At 42.8% G+C, this 26,058-nt stretch overlaps 1 protein-coding gene across 1 annotated transcript in view; it reads left to right on the top strand.

Annotated features, from left to right (window-relative positions):
• MDFI (MyoD family inhibitor) overlaps positions 1-26,058 on the top strand; it is a 52,723-nt gene that overhangs the window by 12,645 nt on the left and 14,020 nt on the right. The window contains exon 3 of the mRNA XM_083618072.1: positions 24,772-24,999. Coding sequence (XP_083474198.1) covers positions 24,772-24,999 — 228 coding nt within the window. The remainder of the gene's footprint in view (positions 1-24,771; positions 25,000-26,058) is intronic.

The following is a 26,058-nucleotide window of genomic DNA, read 5'->3' on the forward strand; positions in this document are numbered from 1 at the left end:
TTGGGTCCTCCTCACTAAGTTTTCTGTGATGGTTCCAGCCCTGGAGTGGAGATGCTCATGGGATGCTCCTGCCAGTAGAAGTGGGAGAGATGCAGTATTCATCCCTGCAGACCTGCATGTGTATAGACATGGATGCAGGGCTGTCGATCACATGGAAAACCTGTGTCTGCAACACTGTTATCTGTGTAGGCTCCTGTTTCAAATATTCTGCTGAGTGATACATGCTGACTGGGGCTGATGGAAGTTGGAGTCCAAAATGTCTAGAGGTCACCAGGTTGGGGAAGGCTGGTCCAAATTGTGATATGCACACATTTCCCCAGGAAACAATACACCGGCCCACAACAGTTTGTTTCATGGCTAGCTTCCTGCTCTTGCATCCCTCTCTTGGTGCCCGAGCTAATGGCTCTGTGGCTTCCCACTTCTGCATTAGCAGGGGGGTGGGGCAGGGAGCACTAACTTCTTGTGGGCATAAACAGCAGCTTTCTGATCATTCCTGGCAAATTTGCCCTGAGGCATCATGCTGGTTTGAAAGCCATTCTGTCCAGATCCTAACTTAGCTGGACTGCCCATCCCCTTGGGTAGTCGTAAACAATGCATCTTTCACAAGAGTGCTTCACTGATACTTTGCTCAGAGTTCAGCTGGCCCAGCCAAGCAGAGTGCTGATGTGGCCTCCATTCAGTTCATTGTTCTGCCTAAAATGCGCAACCCTCTGCACATGGAGAGCCTTCCTTGATATATTAAATCCATAATTTCATGTGTCGGCTACTTGGCTCTGCCCAGCATTTAGTGGTAGGTGAAAACAGGAAAATGTAAGGCAAGTCGAGTGATTGTGCGGCAAAGGAGGAGCTGAGTTCATTCTTTCCCTCTGACCGAGATTGTTCTTGTCATCGTGGGATATGTTTTTCCTTGTCTTATTAAAGATGGAACCTTCCAGGCAGCATCTGGTTGAGCATGTTGTGCCAGGGCAAACAGACATTGTCTCTCTGAAGGAAAGGCTGAGTGCTGGAATGGGGATGTCAATAACTGCTGGCTGCTGATGGGGAGTGAGGGAGAGGGGGAAAGCAAAATCTCAGCATAAAAAAATTCTGATCACACATGTCTACAGTCAGAATACTGTCTGAGAGCAGGGAGAGGCAACACAACTTGGTGACAGAGCGTATGTTCTTCACGAAGAAGCTCCCAAAGTTTAGCCTTCGACCTCCAGAGAAACTGTAAAGCGGCTGCCAGCCATATTGGGTTTGATCAGCCTTGCCTGGACTGGTACCTCCCCAACGTTGTGCTGTTGAACTTCAACTTCCATCATTCCTGACCATAGTCCAATTCTGCTTTTCTAAATTGGCTACATTCTGCTGATGCAGTCACAGATGTCGATGTTGTCAATAGTTGCATGCCACAGTGCATTCCTATGCAGGCTTACTTAGAAGTAAGCCCTCTGTTGCTTAAGTGGGCCTTACTCCCAGGTAGGTGTATATGATTGCCCCTTGACGTGAGAGGTGTCATTAGACTAATCTGTTGTTTAACTTTCTCAATACAAATGTGACTCGTAATGCACGCAGAATTGAATTTATTTTGGGCCAGCATTTATTTAAATCTGTGAGAGCTTTGATTGAAGGTTGGCTTATTGAAGTTTGTGTTTCCAAGTCCCAGTAGGAGAAAATATGCTTTAATCAGAGTTAAACTAATCCATGTGAAAATCCTAGTGAAGATTAGGCTGTTGTAATGATATCCATGTATGTATCCATGTATGCTGGTCAAAATGAATTCTACATAGAAACCTGGAATTTCATTGACTTATTAATGTGGGGCAGCCTCCCCCCCCACTTTTTTTTGGCAACTGCAGATTTAAAGCTCCTCAAATAAAGCCACTCATACCCGTAAACTGTACAAAATTGTATCAAAAGACAAACCATTTCAAAAAATCACATATTGGCCTTGACATTTTTATTTTGCCCTAAAACAAAGTAGGGTTCTCTCCCCACCTTAATCTTGCATTGTTTCATCGCTTCTCCATATATTTTAAGTGGGTTATAAGACAAAATACATAAAGCACTGAATAATCATAATTTTAAAACTTAACTGAAGCCTTTGTGCCAGAAAGCATCTATTCTGACCCACCCACTTTTGCCTAATTGAGTCATTCCTAAAAAGGATATGTATCTCAGAAAAATTCCAGCTTGCAGGAAAAAGAAGTTATCAATAATTTCATTGGTAAGAGTATCCGCTAAACTTCATCATAAGTGGGTGCATTTAATGAGATTCTAGGGAAACAGTGATTATATGAAATGGTTTTCAAACTGTTTTTATTCTAATAGCTTTTTTACTTTATTTACAGCATAATCCTATATATGTCTACCCAGAAGTATATCCCATTGAGTTCAACTGGGCTTACTCCTGTGTAAATGGGTATGGGATTGCAGCCTTAAACTTTTTATTTTTGTCATGAGATCTTGCCATATATTTAACTATAATACAAGGTGTCTGAAAAGTCTTTTTTAACCATAATACTGATTGAGGACCTTCCATCGGTATTCTGTTTCTATTTATTGTATACTTTTATTTCTTCTATACTTAATTGGTCACCATTTCTTGATGTTCTGTTTGCCTCAAGTCTTCTATAAACCCAAGCAAAAGCCAAATTGGAGACCTAGGTAATGATTATAAAGATTTATTTCTCATACTTTATGTTCCTTTGTCCTAAATAATCTCCCCCCACTCGACAGCATATGCATGTCATTGGCAGTGCATCTTGAATATGGCCAGTGTGCTGTCTGGCGTTCCCATATTGAACTTGCTTATCTTAACAAGGGGTAAGATGCCATTTCTTATGCTGTTTTTATTAGCTTATCTCATTAGCAAAGGAGGTGTTTCACTTTTCAGGAGTTTTCTCCCCCTATGTATTGCTCCATTTAAGCTTTAACCTTTGAATTTTTTAACAGTCACCTCTTTGCGTAACAAACTATGCACTATTGAGAAAAGTCAATAAAAAAACTTTTCAGAGTTCCTCTGCAGCCATCTTCACATAAATGCTACAGTGCCTTTTGTGGAAACAATGAAATTACAAAGATCTGTTGTTACTTTCCATACAATCACAGATATTACCATCTTGAATTCTCCCCCCTTTAAAAAGACGCATTCCGTAATATTGGTACCACGGCACAGTTCCCGTAATTACAAACTCTCTTTTAGTATCCTTACTTTTCATTGAAGATGACTGGTATTGTAGGTAATGTATCTAAAATCAATTTACTGTTTCCCAGTTTGATAATAATATTTTCACCAATATAGATATGTTGTGTCCAGCTTTTCCATTCATACCTTTGACATGACATTTAATGGCACATATTTATCATCAGCAGGGGCAGATCTACTATGAAACTCATGAAGCTTAAGCTTTGGGGCCCCTAATCCCAGAGGAGCCCCAGAAGTGACTTTAGTTCATATTGCTTAAAAATATATATGGGTCTAGTAGATCCCATTTGAGTCGTGCAACCACCCCCGTACCAGAATTTTCTTTCATGAGTTGCCATCCCTATTCTTCAGCTTTCAGTACAACGTGTGACATATCTGCATATGTTTAAAATAATAATAAACTGAAAGAGTCAGAGGAGAAACAATAAGCAGCTTTTTGCCCTTTTCAAGGGTTCCAATTTTAAAGCAAAACAAATAAATTCCCCTTCTGGGATTTGTTCTTTGCTGCTTAAGCGTTGCATTCTTGCACTAATTTCTAATTGGATTTCCTTTGAAATTGCCTGACTGGATTCTATTAGTTGCAGAAACCAAACAGCATCCCATTGGGGTATTGTTGAGTTTCATATGGGTTATTACCGTATTTTTCGTTCTATAGGATGCACATTTTCCCCTCCAAAAATTAAGGGGAAATGTGTGTGCGTCCTATAGAGCGAATGCAGGCTGCGCCGCTAAGCCCAAAGCCAGAACAGGAAGACGGAGCTCTGCGGAGCGCTCCATCTCGCTGTTCTAGCTTGGGGATGGCTGCGCGCACAGCCTCCCCAGGGCAGCGGGGTGTCTTCACCCCGCTGTCCTGCAGAAGCTGGCAAGGCTGTTCCCAAGCCAGAACAGTGAGATGGAGGGCTCCGTCTCGCTGCTCTAGCTTGGGGACGGCTGCGCGCACAGCCTCTCCAGGGCAGCGGGGTGCCTTCACCCTGCTGTCCTGCAGAGGCTAGCAAGGCTATTCCCAAGCCAGAACAGCGAGATGGAGGGCTCCATCTCGCTGCTGTAGCTTGGCGACGGCTGCGCGCACAGCCTCCCCAGGGCAGCGGGGTGTCTTCACCCCGCTGTCCTGCAGAAGCTAGCAAGGCTGTTCCCAAGCCAGAACAGCGAGGCGGAGGGCTCCGTCTTGCTGCTCTAGCTTGGGGACGGCTGCGCGCAAAGCTTCTGCAGGGCAGCGGGGCGCTGCGCTCCAAAGGCTTCAGGGATCTTTGAGGCTGGTGGTGAGGGAAAGCAGCGCTTCCCCCCACCACCAGCCCCACAAGCTCTGGTGAATGTACCTTGAACACACCTTGTTTTAGAGCAAGTTTTTCCCTGTTCTCCCCCTCCTATGGTCCGGTGCGTCCAATGGAGCGAAAAATACGGTAAGTGCTGCAAAAGGGACGGTTGCTTGTTCTGACCTTGCTTATTTTGTGTTTGTTTTCCTCTGCCATGATTCCTCACAGCCCAGACTAAATGAAAGCAGACGAGTAAACCAGTTTAAGATGGAGTCTGTGAAAATTGTCATGAGCAGGTTCTGAAGGAACTTGTCAGTTTTAATACCACTACCACTACCACTACTACTACTACTACTACTACTAATACTACAGTATTTGCATGGTGCCTTCCTGCGTTCAAAGCACTACACTTGCATTTTCTGGTTGCCTAGAAGAGACTTATTACGAGGCAATGTAATTGTTGGCTGTTTGCAGTATGGTAGCGCTGCAGAGAGCTTGCTGGGGAGACCATGCATTAAAAAGAAAAGGACTCAAAAATAACTTAAACAAGGTTTTAATAAGAAAAACAAAAACTCCTTTTACACTAAATACATTAACAACCAAACCAGACCCAACCACCAACCCATCCCTCAGGGTAATGGGAGAGCTAGGTGCTGCTCCTTATATACTACATCCAAATGCTGACACACCTTAATCAAATACAACTCAGCAGCACCTGCTATGTTTCACAGCTGTAAAGCTGGGTCCCGTTATCTTGCTCTGGCCCTTGCTCTGGCCCCTTAAAGACATACACATCGGGTGGAACAATGATGAACCTTTACATTTAAAGAAACCATTCAACAGTAATTGCCACCTTCAAATATTGGAAGGGCGGGCTGCCTCATAGATGATGCAGCACGTTTGTTTTCTGTGGCTCCAGAGGGGGGAGCCTGAACCACCAGGGGGTTCAAATTACAAGAAAGGGATTTCAAGTAAATTCTAGGAAGAACTTCCTGAAAGTACAAACTATTGGTATTGCCGGGAAAACTGGCAAACTCTTCTTCACTGGAGGCTTCTAACCAGAAGCTGGAAGGCCATCTATCAGTGGTGCTTTGGTTGCAGTCTTCTTGTGCTATGATGCTATAATTCTTACAAGAGTCCAGTAAGGGTTAGGATATAGGTTAAGTGACTCAGTGAGATGAATGAATGAAGGTAAGGCAGTATTATTGCAGGGGGGGGGCGCTGACCAAGAGTGGCTTCCCCAAAGCCACCTACTGAGTTCATGGCTTCCTATAGTTCAGTTTCATAGCCCACTGCTACACTATGGGCAGATGGGGCTTGTCAACCTGGGAAGGTAGCCCATCTAGGAGAAGAAAAACTCTGATCTGAAACCACCACTGCCTTGCAGGATATCTTTGGGCAAAGAAAAGGCTAAGGAGTAAACCCTACATAGGTGGAGTCCCTAAGACAGTTGGATGGTGCCTCCTTCTGGCAACTCTTGCAGCCAAGCTTGTGCCAAATGTATTGCTCTGTTTCCCTTTGGACTACATCAGTGAGGCTGTCTCTCAAGACAGACGGATGCCAACTGCACTATGCCAGCTCTCTATTTGTTGCATTGTTTTAGGCTTTCCTAATTTAAAAGACTTAACGTTCAGCATGTTGAGGTCAAGATTTCAATACATTTTTAACACTATGTCTCCAAGAAATATGCTAGGGTAAGGAGATGCACTATATGTTACTTACTGCTTGGAAATTTCACTATTTCTGAGCCTCTGGTATGGCATCTGCAAACTCATAATAAAATACTTTCCATTCTAACAACTTGTGGCTTTCTAGTCTCCCATGTTCTGTGTGGATGCTGGTGGGTGAAGAGGAAAATCATGTACAATATGGTATGGATTTTTACAATACTCTCCACAATGGAACACTGGTGGAGATGGTTATGCTTTCCCTTCTCAGGGATGTGGAACAGAGGTGTGGAACTGGTAGCCCTACAGTAATTGCTGGGCTCAACTCCCAGCAGCCCCAGCAAGCACGGCCAATGATAAGGAGTGATGAGAGTTGCAGGCATAGACCAACAACATGTATGTGGGGGGCCACAAGTTCCCCATCCCTGCTGTAATATAAGCAATAACAAAACAGGACATCTGATTTCTGATATCCTTCAGCTGTGTTGAAATGTCTAGATACTCCAGATTATTATTATTTTTTTTAAAAAAATATTCTTGTTACTTTCTGGGTGTGACACAAGAAGCCTCCAAAACAAAGATCCTGAATCTAGTTATAAAACAATGAGTGCTCAAGGGTGGTCCAAACAATAATGGTTAGCAAACAGATTATCACTTAGCTGAATTCAGTGGCACTGGCTTTACTTGTAAGGGTCGGAGGCCATTGATGTAAATAGGAACTGCATCTTTTTTAAATTTCAGAAATTTTTCAAAATGTATTCCGTTACATTTTTTTAGTTGGACAAAAGTGGATGCAGATCCAGACATGCTCTGATTTTGGACATTTCTGACTTGCAGTAACACTGGGGTAGCCAATGTGGTGCCCTCGAGATCTTATGGGCTATAGCTCTCAATAGCTGCAGCCAGCATGGCCTATGTCAGGGATGATGGGGGTTGTAGCCCAAAACATCTGAAAGGCACCATGTTTGAAGGCAGCATATTTGATTTTTTCTTTAATGGGTTAGAAAATGACTCTAGGGTGGACAAGAGCGTGCTGGCTTCAAGGCATAACTGTTCTACAGTGCTGGAAGATACGGGAGATTACAGAAGCTTAAAAGTCTGGTCAAGGTTCATTCATGCAAAGAAGGGAGGGGTAAAGAATTAGCTAGCTGACCTCTGGCCAGTTCTTAGTAAATTGTCTTTAGATTAGATGACTTTTGTTGGTTTCCATTCCCCTTAAGGTCTGCTTGGTGCACCAGGGACATGTCTTTCCCAACAACAGTGTGTGTTAAGAATTTTTATTGCTCTTTCAGAGAAGATCAACTGACCACATCAGCCAACCTTGTAAATTCCAACTATGACGGGCTGTACAAGGAGGCTCAAGATTAAAGGGCATGTGACATCAGCAGGAGCTGTGGGGTGCAGAACTTTATAGAAGGCTCTAGACCAGGAGTCAGCAACCTTTTTCAGCCATGGGCTGGTCCACTGTCCCTCAGACCATGTGGTGGGCCGGACTATATTGGGGGGGGGGGGAATGAACGAATTGCTATGCCCCACAAATAACCCAGAGATGTATTTTAAATAAAAGCACACATTCTACTCATGTAAAAGCATGCTGATTCCTGGACCGTCCGTGGGCCGAATTGAGAAGGCGATTGGGCCACATCCGGCACCCGGGCCTTAGGTTGCCTACCCCTGCTCTAGACTATTACGTGAACCTTCAGTAAAACACACAGAGATGCATGCATGGACTTAAATGTTTCTACCTGGGTTCATTTTGGGTTGGCCTAGATCTTTTAAGACTGTGCTGTTTATAAAGCCATCACCCAAGGGCCAGGAGACTTGCTGGGGTGTCTGGTTGGCAAACCTGCATGAACTGCAACAAAAGCTTTGACATTGCCACATGTGGTGTTTCTTTGTGGCTAGGGAGTGGTAGATAGGCATTCCTCTTCTCCATGCTAGTAAGATCTGACTTTAACTGGCCTCAGGATGGGACTCTGAGGGGGTGGACAGGGAGCCTGATGGGCTCAGAACCAGTGGCCTCTCCTTTCTCTCTAGTCATGTGAGGTCTCTGGACGGCTAGGGTGTGGCCCTCTTAGCAGTGGGATGGGTGCTGCCTCTAGGGAATATGAGGAAGTCAGTGGGTGGGAATGATTTGCAGGAGGGGATATTATGAGTCCTGCTAGTTACTACAGACAGGATTGGCCTAGAGAGTCCTAAGGGCTAGACAGAGAATCCTGGAGGACTGCATTTGGCCCCAGACCAGAAGTACAGATAACTAATATAAATCTGGGTGGTGTTGGGCTTTTTCCCTTCATTGTCAAAAATGGATCTATTTCACCCAGGACTCATGACCCTCTGAATAATATGGTTTTAGATCTGGGTTGGGTCTCCTCAGATGTCAGTGCCAGGCACCGTGCCTACAGGCCTTGAACCCTAATTCAGATTTCACAGTATCAACTAGTATCTCCTGCTTATCTGCTCTGCTTCTGGCGAGTAATGCAAAGTGGCAGTGGGTGGTTTGGGGAAAGCTGACTTCGTGCCCTGAAGGCCACCATGTGATCTTAAGGCTTTAAGTACACTAATGTGATTTTTTAAAAAAACTAATTGAATTTGGTAAAAATTGGCCCATGTTTGACTGAAAGTAATCGATTGAAAGAATCGATGGTGTCTCTGGAACCCATCATTTGTGGTGGCTTGCTTAGCAACAGAAGGAATATCGGGTGTGGGAATGCAATGCTGCTATTTAACAGTTAACTCTCATCAGCTACTCACTCTTGGTTGGGAATGGGGAGAAAATTGATTTCAGCTTCCATTTAAGGATGACTCTCTCTAATTCACACTTCCTGAAACATCTGAGACACAGCCATCCTTCAGAAGTCACACTGCAATGCAGTTTTCCAGCCAAGTAATGGGTACAAAAATGCATATACTGGGGTAATGTGTGCATTAAAATGCATATAGTAGTGCAAGTAACATTGCAAAAATGCATTGTATTGGAGGAAATTGCTTTGCAAAAATTTGTAAATTAGGGGAAATTGCATACAAACATGTGTATGTAAGGAGAAATTCACTCTATAATACTGATGGACTTTCATGAGGACTTAAAGAAAAAAATCACAAACTGATGTGGGATTGTGGGAAATTGAACTTAAGGTTAGAAAAACAAGAAACAGAAATTGACAAACTCGTCCATCCCTGCTCTCAGTACATGAGCATTTTAGAAGTTCCAAATTCTCAAGAAAGCAGGGTGCAAAAAATGTACTTCTGAAACGTTCTGCAGCTCACATCTATAGCTGAGGAAGATTCAAAAGCTTCCTTCCAGAATCATAAGCACTAGCTGGTGCTCGTTTATCTGTTTCTCATTTCTGTGGACCAGCATGCCCTGCTTAAGCTCTCATAGTGTAGTGTCACACATTTTCCATTACACCTCTTATTTATGCAAACATGTACTGTGTTTCAAACCTAGCCATGCTTAGCAGTAACTGTGCGGCGGGTGAGGGGTGGAGGAAGTGAAATGACAGCATCACAACTCCACTTGTCTTTTTACCAGCGACTAATTGGTAGTTGTTCTGGGGGGGGAAATGCTGTTATTGCCAGAGTATACAATTTTCTTCAGAAGTGCTGGATGTTGGTACATGTTTGGCATAGGTGAAGGCTGAACTGGACTTTACATATCAAACAGGTTTGATTCTGCTGAGCGCTATAAAGTTTGAAAGCGAAAAAATTCCTTATAAAAACATGTGCTGGACACATGCACAGAAACTACAGCAAGTCACTTCTTTCTTGCCGGTATGCATCCTGTATTCAGCTGTGTTTACTTGCACCAGGAGTAAGAGACCTTTGGCCCTCCAGATGTTGCCAAACCATAACTCTCATCAGCCCCAGCAAGTATGGCCAGTAGTCAGGAGTGATGGGAGTTGCACTTCAGCAACATCTGGAGAGCCAAATGTTCCCCTAACCTGACTTACACACATATACCCTATATCAGGCATAGGCAAATTCGGCCCTCCAGATGTTTTGAGACTACACTTCCCATCATCCCTGGCCACTGGTCCTGTTAACTAGAGATGATGGGAGTTTTAGTCCCAAAACATCTGGAGGGCCAAGTTGGCCTATGCCTGCCCAATATGGTGACATAAGGCTTACCCACACCTCCATTTGCCCCAACTCTCTCACACACACACCCTAGAAAATCCATGGCTCAGTGCCCTCGGGTTTTCTGCGGATTGCTGTTTGTTCCAATTCAGCATTAAAGAGTGTGTTTTCCAGGGGGAAGCTGTGGGACAAATGCAAAACCACTCGGACCCATGCCCAGAAAGCACAGGGACCCTGTGGGACAAGCAGAAATGCAGAGAAGCCCATAGTGTGTGTGCACAGGAACTGCCAGGCAGATCAAGTGCTAATTGGTTTCACACCTCAAATCTTGTCTGTCTGTTAAGACACAAAAGTTCAGGCTGCCCTACCATCAATCCAGCTTGTTTCACAAGCCATCCTGCTTGTTTACCCAGTTTGACAGCTTTAAATTTTAATTCCTAAGCCTTTGTACAAAACCTTCTTGAGAAAGGTTGCATGCAATGGATTGCTACCTTGGTGGACTGTAACTTGCATTGCGCCTTGGTTTTGTGACTGCTAGCCTCATGGAACTGGAATAAGCCTTCTCTTCAAAAATGTCATTGTCATTGGGAAGCCTGTCTCCAGTAATCTTGTGAGGATGTCTGCCTGTTGCTGATGTGATCCTGTTTTCAAGTTAACTGTTCCCTTTGTACATAGCAGTACAACTACCCTATAAACCTCTGGCCTAGGACCTAAAACAGAAGACATTCAAACAATACAGCTACAGTATGCCTATAACTACCTGAAGCAGTGGTCTCACTGTAACCAGCAATGTTACAAGGGAGTTTTGAGGCTAGATCTGTACAGCGTAGCAAAAGATCAGACTTCCACTACGCATCAACAATTTTACATGGCAAAAACCACAAAATAGTTAGCAATTTATTGCATGGAGCTCAATCACATCATGATGACTCAGATTAGGAAGTGTTGCAATCTTGAGTTTGTCTGACATGTATTTTCATACAGGGCATGGTTATGCTTCATTTGTTCCTCAATCTTGTCTGGTATGCTGAGAAACAAACTGAATAAAGCACTGAGGCTGTCAATAAAGCAGGCCTGGGTCTTGTATGGATGGAAAGCTTACATTGTATTTGCATTGGTACACAAGGTGCACCTGTGGTCCAGAGATGGGTTGGTGTCCTGAACTTGAGAACAGCAATGATGTTAGCTCAAACCATTCAAAACAGACCTGAAGAGTGATGGAGTAGGGAATAGTGGTAAATGCAGGTAGATTTCATTGCTCCCTGCAGATCAAAATGACTTCTGGATTTCTTCATCTTGCTCTCTGCTTATAACAGACATTAAAAGTGTGGTGGGAGGGATGAATGTGCAAGTATTAATGCAGAGAGTTGAGTTTGGTGATAGGCAGTCTCCTTCCAGCTCTGCTTTATGCACCGGTCTGCCTTGATTATGTTGATGATCCACATCATGCCTCAGTTTTCTGGAATATCAACCTCCTAATTATGGGGATTGGCCAAATATATTCCATAATTGCCTGGCACAAGAACAGAGAAGTTGCTATGGACTGGAGAACTGAACATCCTGAGAACCTGAACACACACACACTCACTCTCAAGACAGCTTTAAAGCTGTGAAGAGAAGTTTGAAAGTGTTGTCAGTAATGCCTGGTAAATATAAGAAGTCTAGGGGGAGCTGAGCAAGATTTCCAGTGCTTAGGTCATGCATTATTCTTTGATGCTCCACAAGCAAATGCAGAATAATATACAAAAAAAAATGCCTAATTGCTCATGCAGGTTGCAGAATTTGATCATAACTGGAACAGCATTGGGTGCATATATCCACCCTGGTTTATATATAAACTGTATTGAAAGCGTACTGGTGTTGGAAAAGTGTACTAACAAATTCATATATAGCCAACTGCTGAGTCATCCTAGCAGAAAGTGGTAGAGCTGGTGCATGATGTTGGCACCTTTTCCTGGATCTATGCATTGCAACAGGCTCGAGCTTTTGCTTAACATGCTGTTTACGTTCTTTGCTACATCCACACCTTGACTGTGTCAACAAAGGTTGAATCCCAGACTGTTTCAATTTGGCGTGCTGAGTCAGTATTAACTGGTGTTAAAGCTGACACAGAAGTCAGGTAATGTGTACACACCCTTAGATCTCATCTGGGGTTGGGCCTAGGCACTGAGCTCTTGGAAACTTCTATAGATGAGCATTTTGGCATACATATTTCATGGAAAAGCTAATGCAGCATGATCTTGCATAGTCACTGCCTTGGATGATACCATTTTAATAAAACCTGTGCTAAGCGATGAGTTTGATGTGCGACAAAAGAGTTGGATGTGTTCAAATTATAATTCTCATTAATAATGATGTCCACTAGCTCCCATATATCTAATCTTCAATTAACTTCTCAAAAGATCTCTTAACGGGTTAGAGAAGCACAATTTCCCCTTGAAGAACCTGTGCTGGTTTGACCCCAGAAGGTTATACAATTACTGTACCAGCATGTCCTTAATTAGACTCTCCATAATTTTCCTTGGCATGACGATCTGTGTGAAAGGTCTGCAGTTTCCAAAACCTCTTGAAGGTGATCTGTACCATATTTATCTTTCTCCCAGCCTTCAAGCTCATCTCTGCATTTGCACAGAAATCAAATGAATGGTGGGAATGTACCACATCTCCATTTTTTCGATGCACTATTTGTGTCCTTAAAAATAAGTAACTTTGAATAAGGACTACTGCTTTCAGCCAAATTTAAAATAAAAGCATTTTAAAGTTGCACTGCAAAGACCTCTTTCAAATATAGTAAATTAAGATTGGATGCTGTGCAATGTGGGGTCTACAGAAGCTTTTTGCTAATGTAAGAGGAGAGATGATTTTTCTGGTTCTGTCTTCCTGCCACAATTCCCTGCACTTATAAAAAACCCATTCTAGTTTATTTGGGGGGGGGCTCTCCCCAAAAGCATGGAAAATAGCACAGGGGGATGCAGCAGGAAAGAAAAACTGATTAACAAAAAACCCCTTCTCTTACAGTGGCAGATGCCTCCATTAGATCAGAAATCCAGCACCAGGTTTTACCTATAGGGAACTTGGCAAATGGCATGTCTTTCACGGTCTGTCTTTCAGTATGCCAGTACAACCCTACCTTTTGGACTCCTCAGCCACCACTTCCCTTTCTCCAAATAGCTTTGAATCTGAAATGCTCTAGTGCTTTCATTTCAGACTGAATGTAAATAAGCTGTTTGGAGAACAAACTCATAAACTAGAATGGTAAGTATTGCTTTTGTTAAATTTCTATACCGCCCTTCATCCAAGGATCACAGGGCGGTTTACAATATAAAGACACAAAAATACATAACATATGAACAAAGACAATAACCTGTTGCTTGTGTGACTATGCTGTGGTGTGTTGATTTAACTAGCAAGTGTGTGAGAAGCAAATTTTGTGCAAATAAGCAGCCCATTTGGAAGTACCTCACATGTTTGGTTAATCCCATTCCCCATGTAGACAAAAACCTGATGCAACACATCTTGCTCAGGCCAGTATGTATCAAGGCTTCTTTTCATGGATTTAGCAGTCAGGGGGAGAAACATTTACTTTGTTGCTTGTGTCGCTGTGGCCAACTGGCAGAAGAAGGAAGTATACAGTATCTCACTGCCCCATTTGTGGCAAAATAAACTATTGCACCAGACTTCACAATCGTTGACATATATGCATTCTCCTAACACAGTGCTGAGTGGAGCCTTCTGTCACTTGAAAATAATGGGACATTGGCATGTGTAAATTTCATGCAGGATTGCAGCTATGGACCTCGTGAAACCACAGTTTTGACCTCCCTATTATAAGGCTCAAGTGTCTGCCCACAAGCATTATAGCTTTGAAGACAATTCACAGAACTCAGCTGCCACCAAAACACATCCTCCCATTTGTGGGTTTCTGTCTGCAACCAAAGTTATTTATATGTGCCTTTTTCTGAGAGAATGATGCAAAATCTCAATGAACTGGGGGAAGGTTCATTGGCAGCATATCCAAAAGGTCCCTGCTTACAAACGCAAATGATTGACTGCTTTCTTTTCTTTGCTATGCAGCCCTTTCCCTCCTACACATTCAAAAGCGTGAATGCAGAAATTGTGCTAAGTTTCAGAATTGCTAATACTCAATGCTTCTACTACAGCATTGCCTTGAGGTGTCCACTGTATTTGAGGTACACATTACGCAAACATGGAATAAATGACTCATTTTGCAATGCATCCTGAGGTGGCATGCCTAAGGACATTTACTAGAGAGGAAGTTTAATTGAACTCACTGGGATTTGTTTCTGAATAAACATGCTTAGGATTACAATGTGCATCTGGCACAGAAATCTGGAAATGGGCACATATAAAATCATATTGCCAGCAAAGTATTGAATAACATTGCAAGTATCAAAGCTTCTTTGATGTGGCTAAGCTTGTACTCAGAGGCTATGTGTTTCTCTCTCTCTCTCTCTCTCTCTCTCTCTCTCTCTCTCTCTCTCACACACACACACACACACACACACACAAATATCAGAGTTGGATTGGTTGAGGTGCATCTTGGCTTTTATTCTTTAAATGAGTTTCTAACCTCATGGCTAAGAAGTAGACCTGAATGTAAGTAGACCACACCTGGTTCATCCTGGAATTCTAAGTAAACCAAACTCTATTTAATGCAGTGGAAATAATCCCTGAATAGAAATGGATAGGATTGAAATATAAAATCTCAGGATCAAGAAAGGGGCTTGTTATGATTTTATGTGGAAATGAGGTGTAATGCGTTGCGTAGTAGTAGTAGTAGTAGTAGTAGTAGTAGTAGTAGCAATGTCTGATATAAAACCTGTTCTTTTACACTGATGTACTCAGAGTGACCAGTAGTATAGGTGAAAAAAAGAAGTCGTTGTGTAATACAAATCATCACCAAAAACAGAGGTAACAGAGATAAAACAAATGGCACTAACATAGTAGGCATCACAGTTTCCTATTACATTTATTTAAAGTATTTTTACCCTGCTCTTCAGCTGAAAAAAGACTTCCTGAATGGCAAGACTAGCAACAGAATAAATTATGCAAAATAGGCAAATATATGCAGGTGTACTTAAGTTGCATTTTGCATATATTGAGTGAGAATTCAGTTCTTCATGCAGAATTTATATTACCTTGGTTTTCAGTTATATCACAGAGAGTAGAAGAAGAGGAGTTTGGATTTGATATCCCGCTTTATCACTACCCTCAGGAGTCTCAAAGCAGCTAACAATCTCCTTTCCCTTCCTCCCCCACAACAAACACTCTGTGAGGTGAGTGGGGCTGAGAGACTTCAAAGAAGTGTGACTAGCCCAAAGTTACCCAGCAGCTGCATGTGGAGGAGCGGAGACGCGAACCCTGTTCACCAGATTACGAGTCTACAGAGTATGCACAGCTCTGTTGATGTCTGAGTTTGTAGGAAGTTTCCTCCCTGTTTTCATCACTTTTACAGCACCCAACTGAAGACGCCCTCTAGTCTATCAGTCTTCAACCTTTTCAGACCCAGACCCACATCTAACCCAAACAAGTATGTTATAGTGGTGGTGGGACTATTTAATCTTTTTTAACATATATGTTTGGTGGTAGTTAATGCTGTTGTTATCCAACTAAGACCAGGTTGCAACCGAGTTATAGATCCTGACCCACCAGTTTAAGACCAATGCTTTAGTCCACCAAACCTACTCCATGATAAATCTATTAGTGTTAAAGATGCTAAAATACAGTGTTTCGTTGAAACTAACACATAATTCAGATTCCATGATCTGCCAGAATGCTAAATGCCAGAATGCTTGTGGTGCATAATTGGTCAGGCAGCAGCATTGTTCAGAGACATCTAGGTTTTGTGGGTAATAACGAACATGAAAGCAATGTGATGTTGCAGCATAAACACAACCCAAAAAGGACATTACTCCCCTTCCTTTGACATTTGGGGAAAACTGTTTGTTTGTGTGTGTGCGTGTGTGTGTGTGTGTGTGTGAAAAATGTGTTCGCATTTTACGTTTTTTGTTAAAATTTGTCATTGGGATAGATTGCTATCTATCTATCATTATCATCTATAATTTTTATTACTTCTTCTGTTTTACAATTTTAAATACTCATTTAAACATTCATACAATATCAATGACTTCCCTTCTCCTCTTTCCATGGTTCATTTTGTATACCATAAATCACTGCATATTTTACATAAACTAAACCATTCAGTATTCCATTATCAAAGTACATCCATCAAAACTTATTTACACTGTTGAATTTATCTTAATGCTGCCAGTGTTTTCAGATTGCTATCTTAAACCTTCATATACAGTGGTACTTTGGGTTAAGAACTTAATTCGTTCTGGAGGTCTGTTCTTAACCTGAAACTGTTCTTAACCTGAAGCACCACTTTAGCTAATGGGGCCTCCCACTGCCGCTGCGCCACCAGAGCACGATTTCTGTTCTCATCCTGAAGCAAAGTACTTAAACCTGAAGCACTATTTCTGGGTTAGCAGAGTCTGTAACTTGAAGCGTATGTAACCTGAAGCGTATGTAACCTGAGGTACCACTGTATTTCACTTTATAGTTTTAATTTTGTATTTGTGTTAACCTTTGAGAGCCACCTTGGGGATCTTTTTGGCTGAAAGGTGGCATAGATATGAACTATAACTTCTCGTTTTCCTGTTGAATGCTAGCCATAATTTGCAAAGGCATCTGAACTGGCAAACTGTGGCAAGTGTTTGCCCCCCAAAATGGGGGAACCCACTTCAAATCATGGTTTCTTCTTTGCTTTGAAGAGCAAGTGTTAACCATGGTTTGCCAATTAAGATGGTTATATAATCTATGGGTTTTTTGTTTTTTATCCTGCTCTTTCTCCCACAGGAATCCAGGACAGATAATAATAATAATAAAATACAACACATAGAAATTTTTAATTATTGTTTTATTATCTATCTCAACAATTAAAACTTAAGCAACAGGCAATAATTTTTTATTAAGTTAGCTGCATCCTAAACACCTGGCCAAAGAAATGTTTTTAATTTATACTTGGATGGTGTCAATGTGGAAGACAGCTGATCCCAGTAGCATAAAAATTAACAAGTTAAAGCAAAATGGATCAGATAAAAAATGCAGCAATTAACAGATAATCATAAAACTGCCCATAAAGCTGCAGAACATTTTCCTCTTAAACTAAGTAACTAGCACCCACCAATGCCTTGGGAAATAGAGATGTTCTAAGCTGGTACCAGAATGAAACAAGAGTCTCTGCCAACCAGATCTCATATTATAAGTTCAGTCTCTGCTGTGGCTTCAAACTGGCTAGACAGCATCTTCATTAGAGATGCCATTGAAGTTTGGAATTAATGGTTTCGGAATACAACGTTTCCCTGTTTATAATGCCCAAATGTATTAAAGGAATGTCCTTGCCTCATAATGTAAAACGAGACTATTAAGATTCCCCCCACCTTGCTGTGCAGTCTATATTCATCAGACAAAGGTGCTGTAAGTCAGTAGCTGCTGTTTGCTCAGTTCTCTGATATCAGTTAGTTTAAGCCCTTGAAACCATCCTTCTCTGCAATTGACTAGAGGTTTTAAACATGAGAATATAATTTACGGGACAGTACCTTGGCTTCTCGGGATGTGGGTGGCACTGTGGGTTAAACCACAGAGCCTAGGACTTGCCGATCAGAAGGTCAGCGGTTCGAATCCCCGCGCCGGGGTGAGCTCCCGTTGCTCAGTCCCTGCTCCTGCCAACCTAGCAGTTTGAAAACACGTAAAAGTGCAAGTAGATAAATAGGTACCACTCCGGTGGGAAGGTAAACGGCATTTCCGTGCACTGCTCTGGTTCGCCAGAAGCGGCTTAGTTATGCTGGCCACATGACCCGGAAACTGTATGCCGGCTCCCTCGGCCAATAAAGCGAGATGAGCACTGCAACCCCAGAGTTGGTCACGACTGGACCTAATGGTCAGGGGTCCCTTTACCCTGGCTTCTGAGCAATCCCTTGGGACTGGGAATGTCAAAATTTCAAGAGGTTCATGTACCAAAGGCATTCAGTATGAAATGTGACCTTTGAAGCAATTCAACTAACTAGGGGTGGTTTTAAACACAAATGCACAATCACTTGCCAGGATCTGTCTCCACTTGCATCTGCATAGGAGTAGGAAAAAACTGAAGTCTGACCATAGCAACAGACATTTCTCTTGGGTGGCATCTCCTGCCTGTCTGGTCAGTGGGTGATAGCACCATCACCGCTGCTGCTGGAGTTGCCTCCCCACTCTTCTACTCTATAGTTACCAAGGATGCGCTTGTGTTCCAGAATAGTAACATGCATGCGCAAAAAAACATATACATCAGTTCAGAACATTCAGAATAAAATTGGATTTTCCCAGAGCCTTCTGCAACGATACTTGCAATTGCTGATTAGAGTCCAAATTGAACTGAGAAAAGTTGACCTATCACTAGTTTATAATGCCACAGGCATAGAAGCTTGCCAAGGTGAAATATTTGGGCCCATCACATAAAAATACAGCAGTTGTCATGCTTTGTGTTGAGGCAATGGGGGTTACTTTTGAGTAAATTGCATGGTTCGTGGTATTTTTTTGGGGGGTGTATCTAAGGAAAAGCATAGCTCATTTTGCAATGCCGTGTTCAAAAAATCCCGATGACCTCTCTTCAAATCCTGGGAGCTTTGCAGCTTTATGACAGGTATTCTAGCAAGATTCTTCATTAAAAAAACCCGTTTCAGTGATGCAACCAAATTCTTCCAGTCAAGAGTCATGGTCTGTGACTCTTCTCTATCCTGCTGCACCTCTGCGGTCCCTTCTAGCAGGAAGTAATTTGCAGGTCTTGGTGTCAGAATTACTAATGAGCATTCCAAAATAATTTTGTTTTTACACACACACACACACACACACACACACACACACACACATATATATATATATATATATAGTAATCTTGGAATAATAAAACTGTTTTGGATAATGTTTTGGACCTTTCTACATTTGTTTGAAATTGTAGCTTTAATCTAGGAGACGCTTTGCTGATAAAAGCGTCTCCAGAAAGAGAGCTTGTCTTAAAATAATTCCAATACCGAGGAGGAAAAAAACTGGTACGCCAAACCAATATTTGTCTTCCTGTTTTTGGACACAAGGCTGTGTGTGTCTCTGAGAGGGCTTTCAGAGAGCCCCTTCTTCTCATATGGGCTAATCTGACAGGCAGACTGTGGAGAAACTATCCACGCAAAGTTCCCTGGAGTGGGGCTCAATGAGCACAGCTGAACCAGGTCAGGAAAAGTGCAATGCACTTTTAATGCTTATATATTCCATGGAAAGTATGAGCCTGCATGGTCTTTTCCTTAGCTGCAAGGGTTTTAGGCTCCTTGACATTTCTCTTTTTCTTTAGGCTTTTTTCCTGGAGATTAAGAGCTGTTACTTCGGGGCTTTTGAAAGACATTCAAGCAGTGATCTTAACTGCATCAAATTTTGTGTGGTGAACATGTTGCTTGAATCTTCTTTCTCAGGGGTCAGCAAACTTTTTCAGCAGGGGGCCCGTCCACTGTCCCTCAGACCTTGTGGGGGGCTGGACTATATTTTTTTGGGGGGGGGTGAATGAATTCCTAGGCCCACAAATAACCAGAGATGCATTTTAAATAAAAGGACATATTCTACTCATGTAAAAACACGCTGATTCCCGGACCATCCATGGGCTGGATTTAGAAGGCGATTGGGCCCCCGGGCCTTAGTTTGCCTACCCATGTTCTTTCTTGTGATGAGAGGGGGAATCTACCACATTAAAGCGACTCCCCCTCCCTTTTTAATAACTTAGTAAATTCTAACTCTCATTGTATGAAGGTTCATTCGGTGAATATATTCACAATGGCAACCTTTTGGTTATTATCAGGCAAACCGTGGTTACTACTAACCACAAGTTGCCTCCAAATCAGAGTTGCGAAGTTGGTTGTTTCCAGTTCAGATAATCGCAAAAACATTTCCGAAACACCCCAGTCACCAAAACTCCAGCGTATCCTTCCTGCCTAAAATAAAATAAAATAAAATAATTTGCTCCCCCTGCTCCTCAGTGCCAAAAAAGAGCAGAAGTAGCCCCACTCTCCAAAGGTTCCTAGCAGTTAACCCTCATCTACCAAATCCAGGCAACCTGTAGTTTGTTTGAAACAAGAACCATAGTGAGGAATCAGAAGTGTTTGAGGACAGGAGGGAACAAGTGTGTGTGTGGCCAAACACAGTGGTTTGGTGATGTCATCTAAACTGATCCAGTGTGAAAATGATGCAATTAATAACCTGTCATTATACGACTGCAACATCTGCAAGTGAGCTATGACTCATCCCTAATAATCACATAAGAAACCAGCTGCAGAACTTGCTGTGTTGATGACTGTTCAAGTGGCTGTTTTACTCTAGGTACATACAACAGAAAGCAGCAACGTGAAAGGTTGCATTTATGCCAGTATGCGCTTCTGGAATAGAAAACACGAAGCAATAATTTGAAAAAAGGCCTCTGAGCATGAGCGAGATGCCTCATCCTTTACAATCAATTAAAGTTCCCATATGCTTAAACAACTTATGAGCACGTGTTGTGTGGAGACCATGTTTTGAGTGCCATAGTCTTCAGCGGCTAAGCTACACACTTCCTTAAACTTAGGATCCAAGCTTGTGTGTTTAGCACATCTTGCTGCTGTGCCACTAACTCCAACTCTGGCAAGCCTTTTGGTTGATGTGAAGCCTTCCGATGCCTATAGAAAGTAGCCTGTTAACTGTAATGGCCTGAGGATCCAGCCCTTTCTCTTTCACGCAGGGCTCCGTGATGCAGTCACTATAATTATGTGCATGTGCAGTCTGCCTCCTTTCCTCCCTGTCTGCCTGCATGTAGGACCTCTTGTTATATTGAGTATAATAACGGGTCCAAGGGCCTCTTGCTTCCTGCCCTCAGCCCCCTGCCTGGCTGAGAGTAGGTCTTGTTGTTACCGTCAGTGTAATTATGGGTGTTTGGCCTCGCTCGCTGCACCTAAGGTGTAATTTACTTTATATAAAGTGTGGTTCCACCCCTCCGAAGCTGTTGCACTCCAGCTGCTTGTCTTGTGTGTAAATTGTTGCTATTCTGAGTGCCAGGAGGGAGCAGGAAGGGGCTCTGAGGGCGGGGGGAGTGAACAGGTCTGTGGTTGAACCGGGAAGGGGGGAGGGATGGTAAAAAGAGGGAGAGGAAGAATTTGCAGGTCCAATCCCCACCACCACCAGCACCCTGAGTCCCGGTGTGATTTCAGTGAATCTATGCTCTGGTCATTTGTGTGTGATGATTCCATTCCCTTAGAACAGGCCCTGTTTCACCCGATAAAAATCCTCCATTGTAGCAAGTGGTTTGCTGAGATAAGGCAGGTTTCCTTTTGCACACTTTTGCTACTGTACTATACAACTGGCTACACACAGGAGCGCCAACATGGTTTTATTGGGCTCATCGCACTGTGTGTGGATTGGATCTAGGGATGGGGGAGAAATTTGGTTCAGTTCTCACTTAAAGGCAAACCTAGCTAATTCAGCAATACTGAAACATAGCCATCCTTCAAAACGCGCACTTCGCAGAATTTTGCTAAGCAATCTCTCAGCTCAATTAAAGTATACAAAAATGCATCTACTAAAGTGTGCGTAAGGATGCATATCTATTAGTGAAAATAACACATATGCTTTGTATGTTAGAGGAAATTGCTTTGCAAAAAAGTGTATATTGGGCAAAATTAGGTACAGAAAAGCATATTCAGAGAAATATGCACTAAATTGCTGATGAATTTTCATGAGGAATAGATAGATAGATGAGGAAACTCGGAAATTGATGTGGAAAATGGAGCTTAAGACCTGAAAAACAAGAAATGGAGAGGAACCAAAATTGACAAAGTCCTAATTGGACCCTCCACTTCACCCACAATCTGCTGTCTATTTACCTATTCTATGGGCTGTGATTTATTCACCTATATACTTCTGTTGCCCCAGCCCCATACTTTCTCTCATGGAAGGAGGATAGGGGGTAGGCAGAGCAGCAAAACAGCAGGGAGGGGGAAAGAGGAAGGTCCTAGTGGGCCTACTCCCCCTCCCAAGAGGTGATGTGTGGCCGGCTGGGGGCCTGAGCATACTCTATGCCCCTTACAGCAGGTTAAGTTTGGCAAAAAACAAGCCCCTGTGTATAGGAATGCTGAAGCTGCATGGGGAAAACCCATGTTCACATGCATACAAACAAGATAAATACCATTAGAGGTGATCAGCAGCATACACAGAACACAAGAGATCTCACAAGACTTCAGCAAGGTACTGCAAGATCTCACCAGAAGTCAGTGCCACTGCTGGCACTTTGTGGACACTGTTGCACTACACCGGTAAGAGAGGCATGGTGCTGGCCGTGAGGAGGTAGCGAGGGGGTAAGGTGGCAGCAGGGACAGCGGCACGTTCCCGCTTTGCCTCAAGTAGTGAAGCGGAATGTGCTTCCCCTGAGTGAGCAATAAGCAAATTTCATGGGCCTGACCAAAATCAACAACGCCTAGATGTTGCTTGCTTTTTAAGTACATGTATTGCCTTTTGGCCTTCCATCTGTCCACTAGTCAAGATCTCAGAAACAGGGCTTCCACCTTCTTTCTGGCAAGGTTCCTGTGCCTTCAACAGGTGTGTGTTGGGCAAGAAATCCAGCAGGAGCAGCTTTCCCCAACACAGAGGGCCCATAGCTGCATCTGTTGTGCCAAAAGGCACTGTGTGCCAAAAGGAAAGTGGCATCGATAATTGGGGTTTGCGCCTGAGATAAATTTAATTCTGAACGACAATGGCATCCTGGTGTAAACACCCCAGTGTCTCTCATCCACAGAACATTTCTGGCTCTTTCCTGATGGAATAAATGAGACATCAGTATTGAGCACAACTGGTTTAGTGTAAGTGACCGTGCTTTGGCATTAATGGCAAGGAGATTCTGACATCGGAGCTCTTTCTTCAGTTTGAGGCCAAACTCAGGCCGACAGAAGGGTTTATTGCAAATTAGCTTAAGAGGGCAATTGGTCAACAGACCATATATGGCCTAGGAAGCTCTCATAAGGTCAGACTCCCCGCATTTCGTAATTCACAGCTGGGGAACCTGTGGCCTTTCAGTTGTTGCTGAACCACAAGTCCCCTCATCCCTGACCGTTGGCCATGCTGGTGGGGGGTGGAGTATGACAACACCTGGAGGGCCACAAGTTCCCCTTTCCTGACTTAACAATGCAGGAAAAGTATCGCCCCTTATTTCTTCTTTCACAGTCCCTGTTACAAATGCATTTGTACAGTTTAACTATTCTCTTCGTTGCACAGTGCTTAATACGCATTTGAGTCGCCCTTTTGTCCTTCCCACCAGGGTACTAAAAATATGGTAATGGAATACATTTTACTTATACTTTTAATGCATCACAGCTCTGTGGCCTGGCTTAAACGTAGATATATTGGCTTATTAAGTCGATATATGCACGGGCCTTGCACCTGCACACTCCAACCTCATACCACTCCTTTCTTCTTTTCTGCATGCTGCAATACAGCACTTCTGGGGTTAATTAACTCTAGTTTTCCATTAGACCTGAGGATACTAGGTTCTTGGAATCACAGGTAGGCAGAGGCTCTTGTGCTCATGTCCTGTTTGTGGGCTTCCCAAAGCCATCTGCTTCTCTAACAGGATGCTGGGCTAGAAGAGCTGTTGACCTCATCCCAGCCAGCTCTTCTTGCGTCCGAATGGGGAAATCTTGTTAATAGGACTGGAACAAGTCAGGATCTTGAACCAGAGTTTGAAGATCCTAGTTTGTTCCTAACCTGGTAATCAGTTTCCCACTTTGGATATAATAAGTAATCAAAGTGGGACAGGCGGGGGGCAAGGAAGTAGAATGGTTTTGAAGGAATGGGGATGGTTTCAAAGAGGAGTGTTCACCACCCCATTCCTTTTTGATTCCAGGCTCAGTTACGTCCACTAGAAAAGAAGTATGATAGTTACATGTATGTCTGAAAATAAATGACATGGCATCCCATTGTACCTCTCTTCAGACCTTGGGGGTGAGAGGAAACCATGGTTAATAAACATAAGTAACATTGGTTGTATTGCAATAAAGGGGTGCCACGGGGCGCATATTAGGGCTGCACTGAAAAATTGTTCTAGTGTTTTGTTCTGTGGCCATATTGCAACAATAAAATAGGCTCAGTCCTGTGCCTGCTGCAATGCTAAAGCATCCTGCAGATTAGTCAGTAAAATAACCCTCTTTTGCAGGTAAGAAAACTTTGGAGGACAGGTTTCAGCACAACACTACCTTGTAGGTACCTCTGCTTAGTAAACTGAGATTTGTAGGTCTGAACAGATAAGTGGAGTGTGTTTGTGTGTGTGTGTGTGTGTGTGTGTGTGTGTGTGTGAGAGAGAGAGAGAGAGAGAGAGAGAGAGAGAACTTTAGTGAGCTATCCATCCTCTCTAATCAGGTGAGAGCTGTTGTGAGGATACCTCCATTTCAGGACTTCAGGCATCAGGTGAGCCTGCTGTCATCAGCATAAAGCAACACTTATGCTGGAACTGCCTCCTGTCTTTCAGGCCAAGATACAAACACGTGCCCTTCCTCCATGCCGAATTCAGCGGTAGCACCAACTACTCCAAACTTGCCAACCTCAGCTCCTCATTCTCATAATCAGACCACAGATGTGAAGGAAGAAAACCCATCACAAGAACACTCAGCATCTTGCAGGTCCCTGGTGAATGGAACAGCGCCCTCCAAGAGGAAGTCTGAGGACGACTCTGCAGTAGCGAGAGAAGCTATAACACGTATGTCTATTACCCCTGCCTCTAACTGATAGTAAGGTCTCCTGTTTCATGAAACATTTGTCAATCCCACCTTTAAAAGTTACCAAAATCCCTCCCCCAAAGTTCACTTACTTTTGATAAGGCAATGAATTTGGGGTAGCACTCTTTTTTAGAAAGACAAAATCATATTATCTTAAATAAAGAAGAATCTGGTGCAAGTAATGAAACTGTCAAAAATAAATTACATATGCTATTATAAACAAGATTGCTTTGCTTTCAGTAAATAAAAGGTCACCAACTCTTTACATATTGGTTCTCTGTCTACTACCTATTCGGATGACATTTTTTACTCCCTATATACAATGGAGCTGTTTGCAAAACCCTTGTCAATTACTCTTTAAATGATGGGCCTTTTCTGTTTTTAGCAGTATCTAGGAATAATCTTTTTTTATGCTGTTAGTAAAGATACTGTACTGTTAATACAAATTCATTTTGAAGTGAACTTTTTAAAAAGGTTAAAGGTATGTTTATAGTTTATCATCCTGTTGATTTCCTTCACCATTTCCATCCAGAGCTGTTGCACAGCTGGGCGTGAGTCCGCAAATGTGCAAGAAATAAGCAAAGGTAACATTATAGTTCCTCCCATTTTCAGAGATCTTCAAGTTGTCTAGAGAGGCATACACCAGTTTTGTATTTGTAGAATCATGGAATCATAGAGTTGGAAGGGACCCTGAGGGTTATCTAGTCCAACCCCCTGCAATGCAGGGATCTCGGCTAAAGCACCCATGAGAGTTGGCCATCCAACCTCTGCTTTAAAACCAACAAGGAAGGAGAGTCCACAGCCTCCCAATGGAGACCGTTCCACTGTTAAACAACTTTGACTTTGCTCCCTGCTAAGAAAATGTCTTTCGAATATCAGTCAATGACTGAGGCACTTATGTAGCCCATAAAACTCTCCTGCTTCCAAATCTTTCCTGGTTATAAGATGGTAATATTTTCAATAATAAATCCTTTGTTCCTCTAGTGGTAGTAACTTATTTCTGGATCTTCATGCAATGTTCTTAAATGTCTGTTTCTAAT

This window comes from Podarcis filfolensis (assembly GCF_964270895.1).
Source record: "Podarcis filfolensis genome assembly, chromosome: 6".
Classification (NCBI taxonomy): domain Eukaryota; kingdom Metazoa; phylum Chordata; class Lepidosauria; order Squamata; family Lacertidae; genus Podarcis; species Podarcis filfolensis.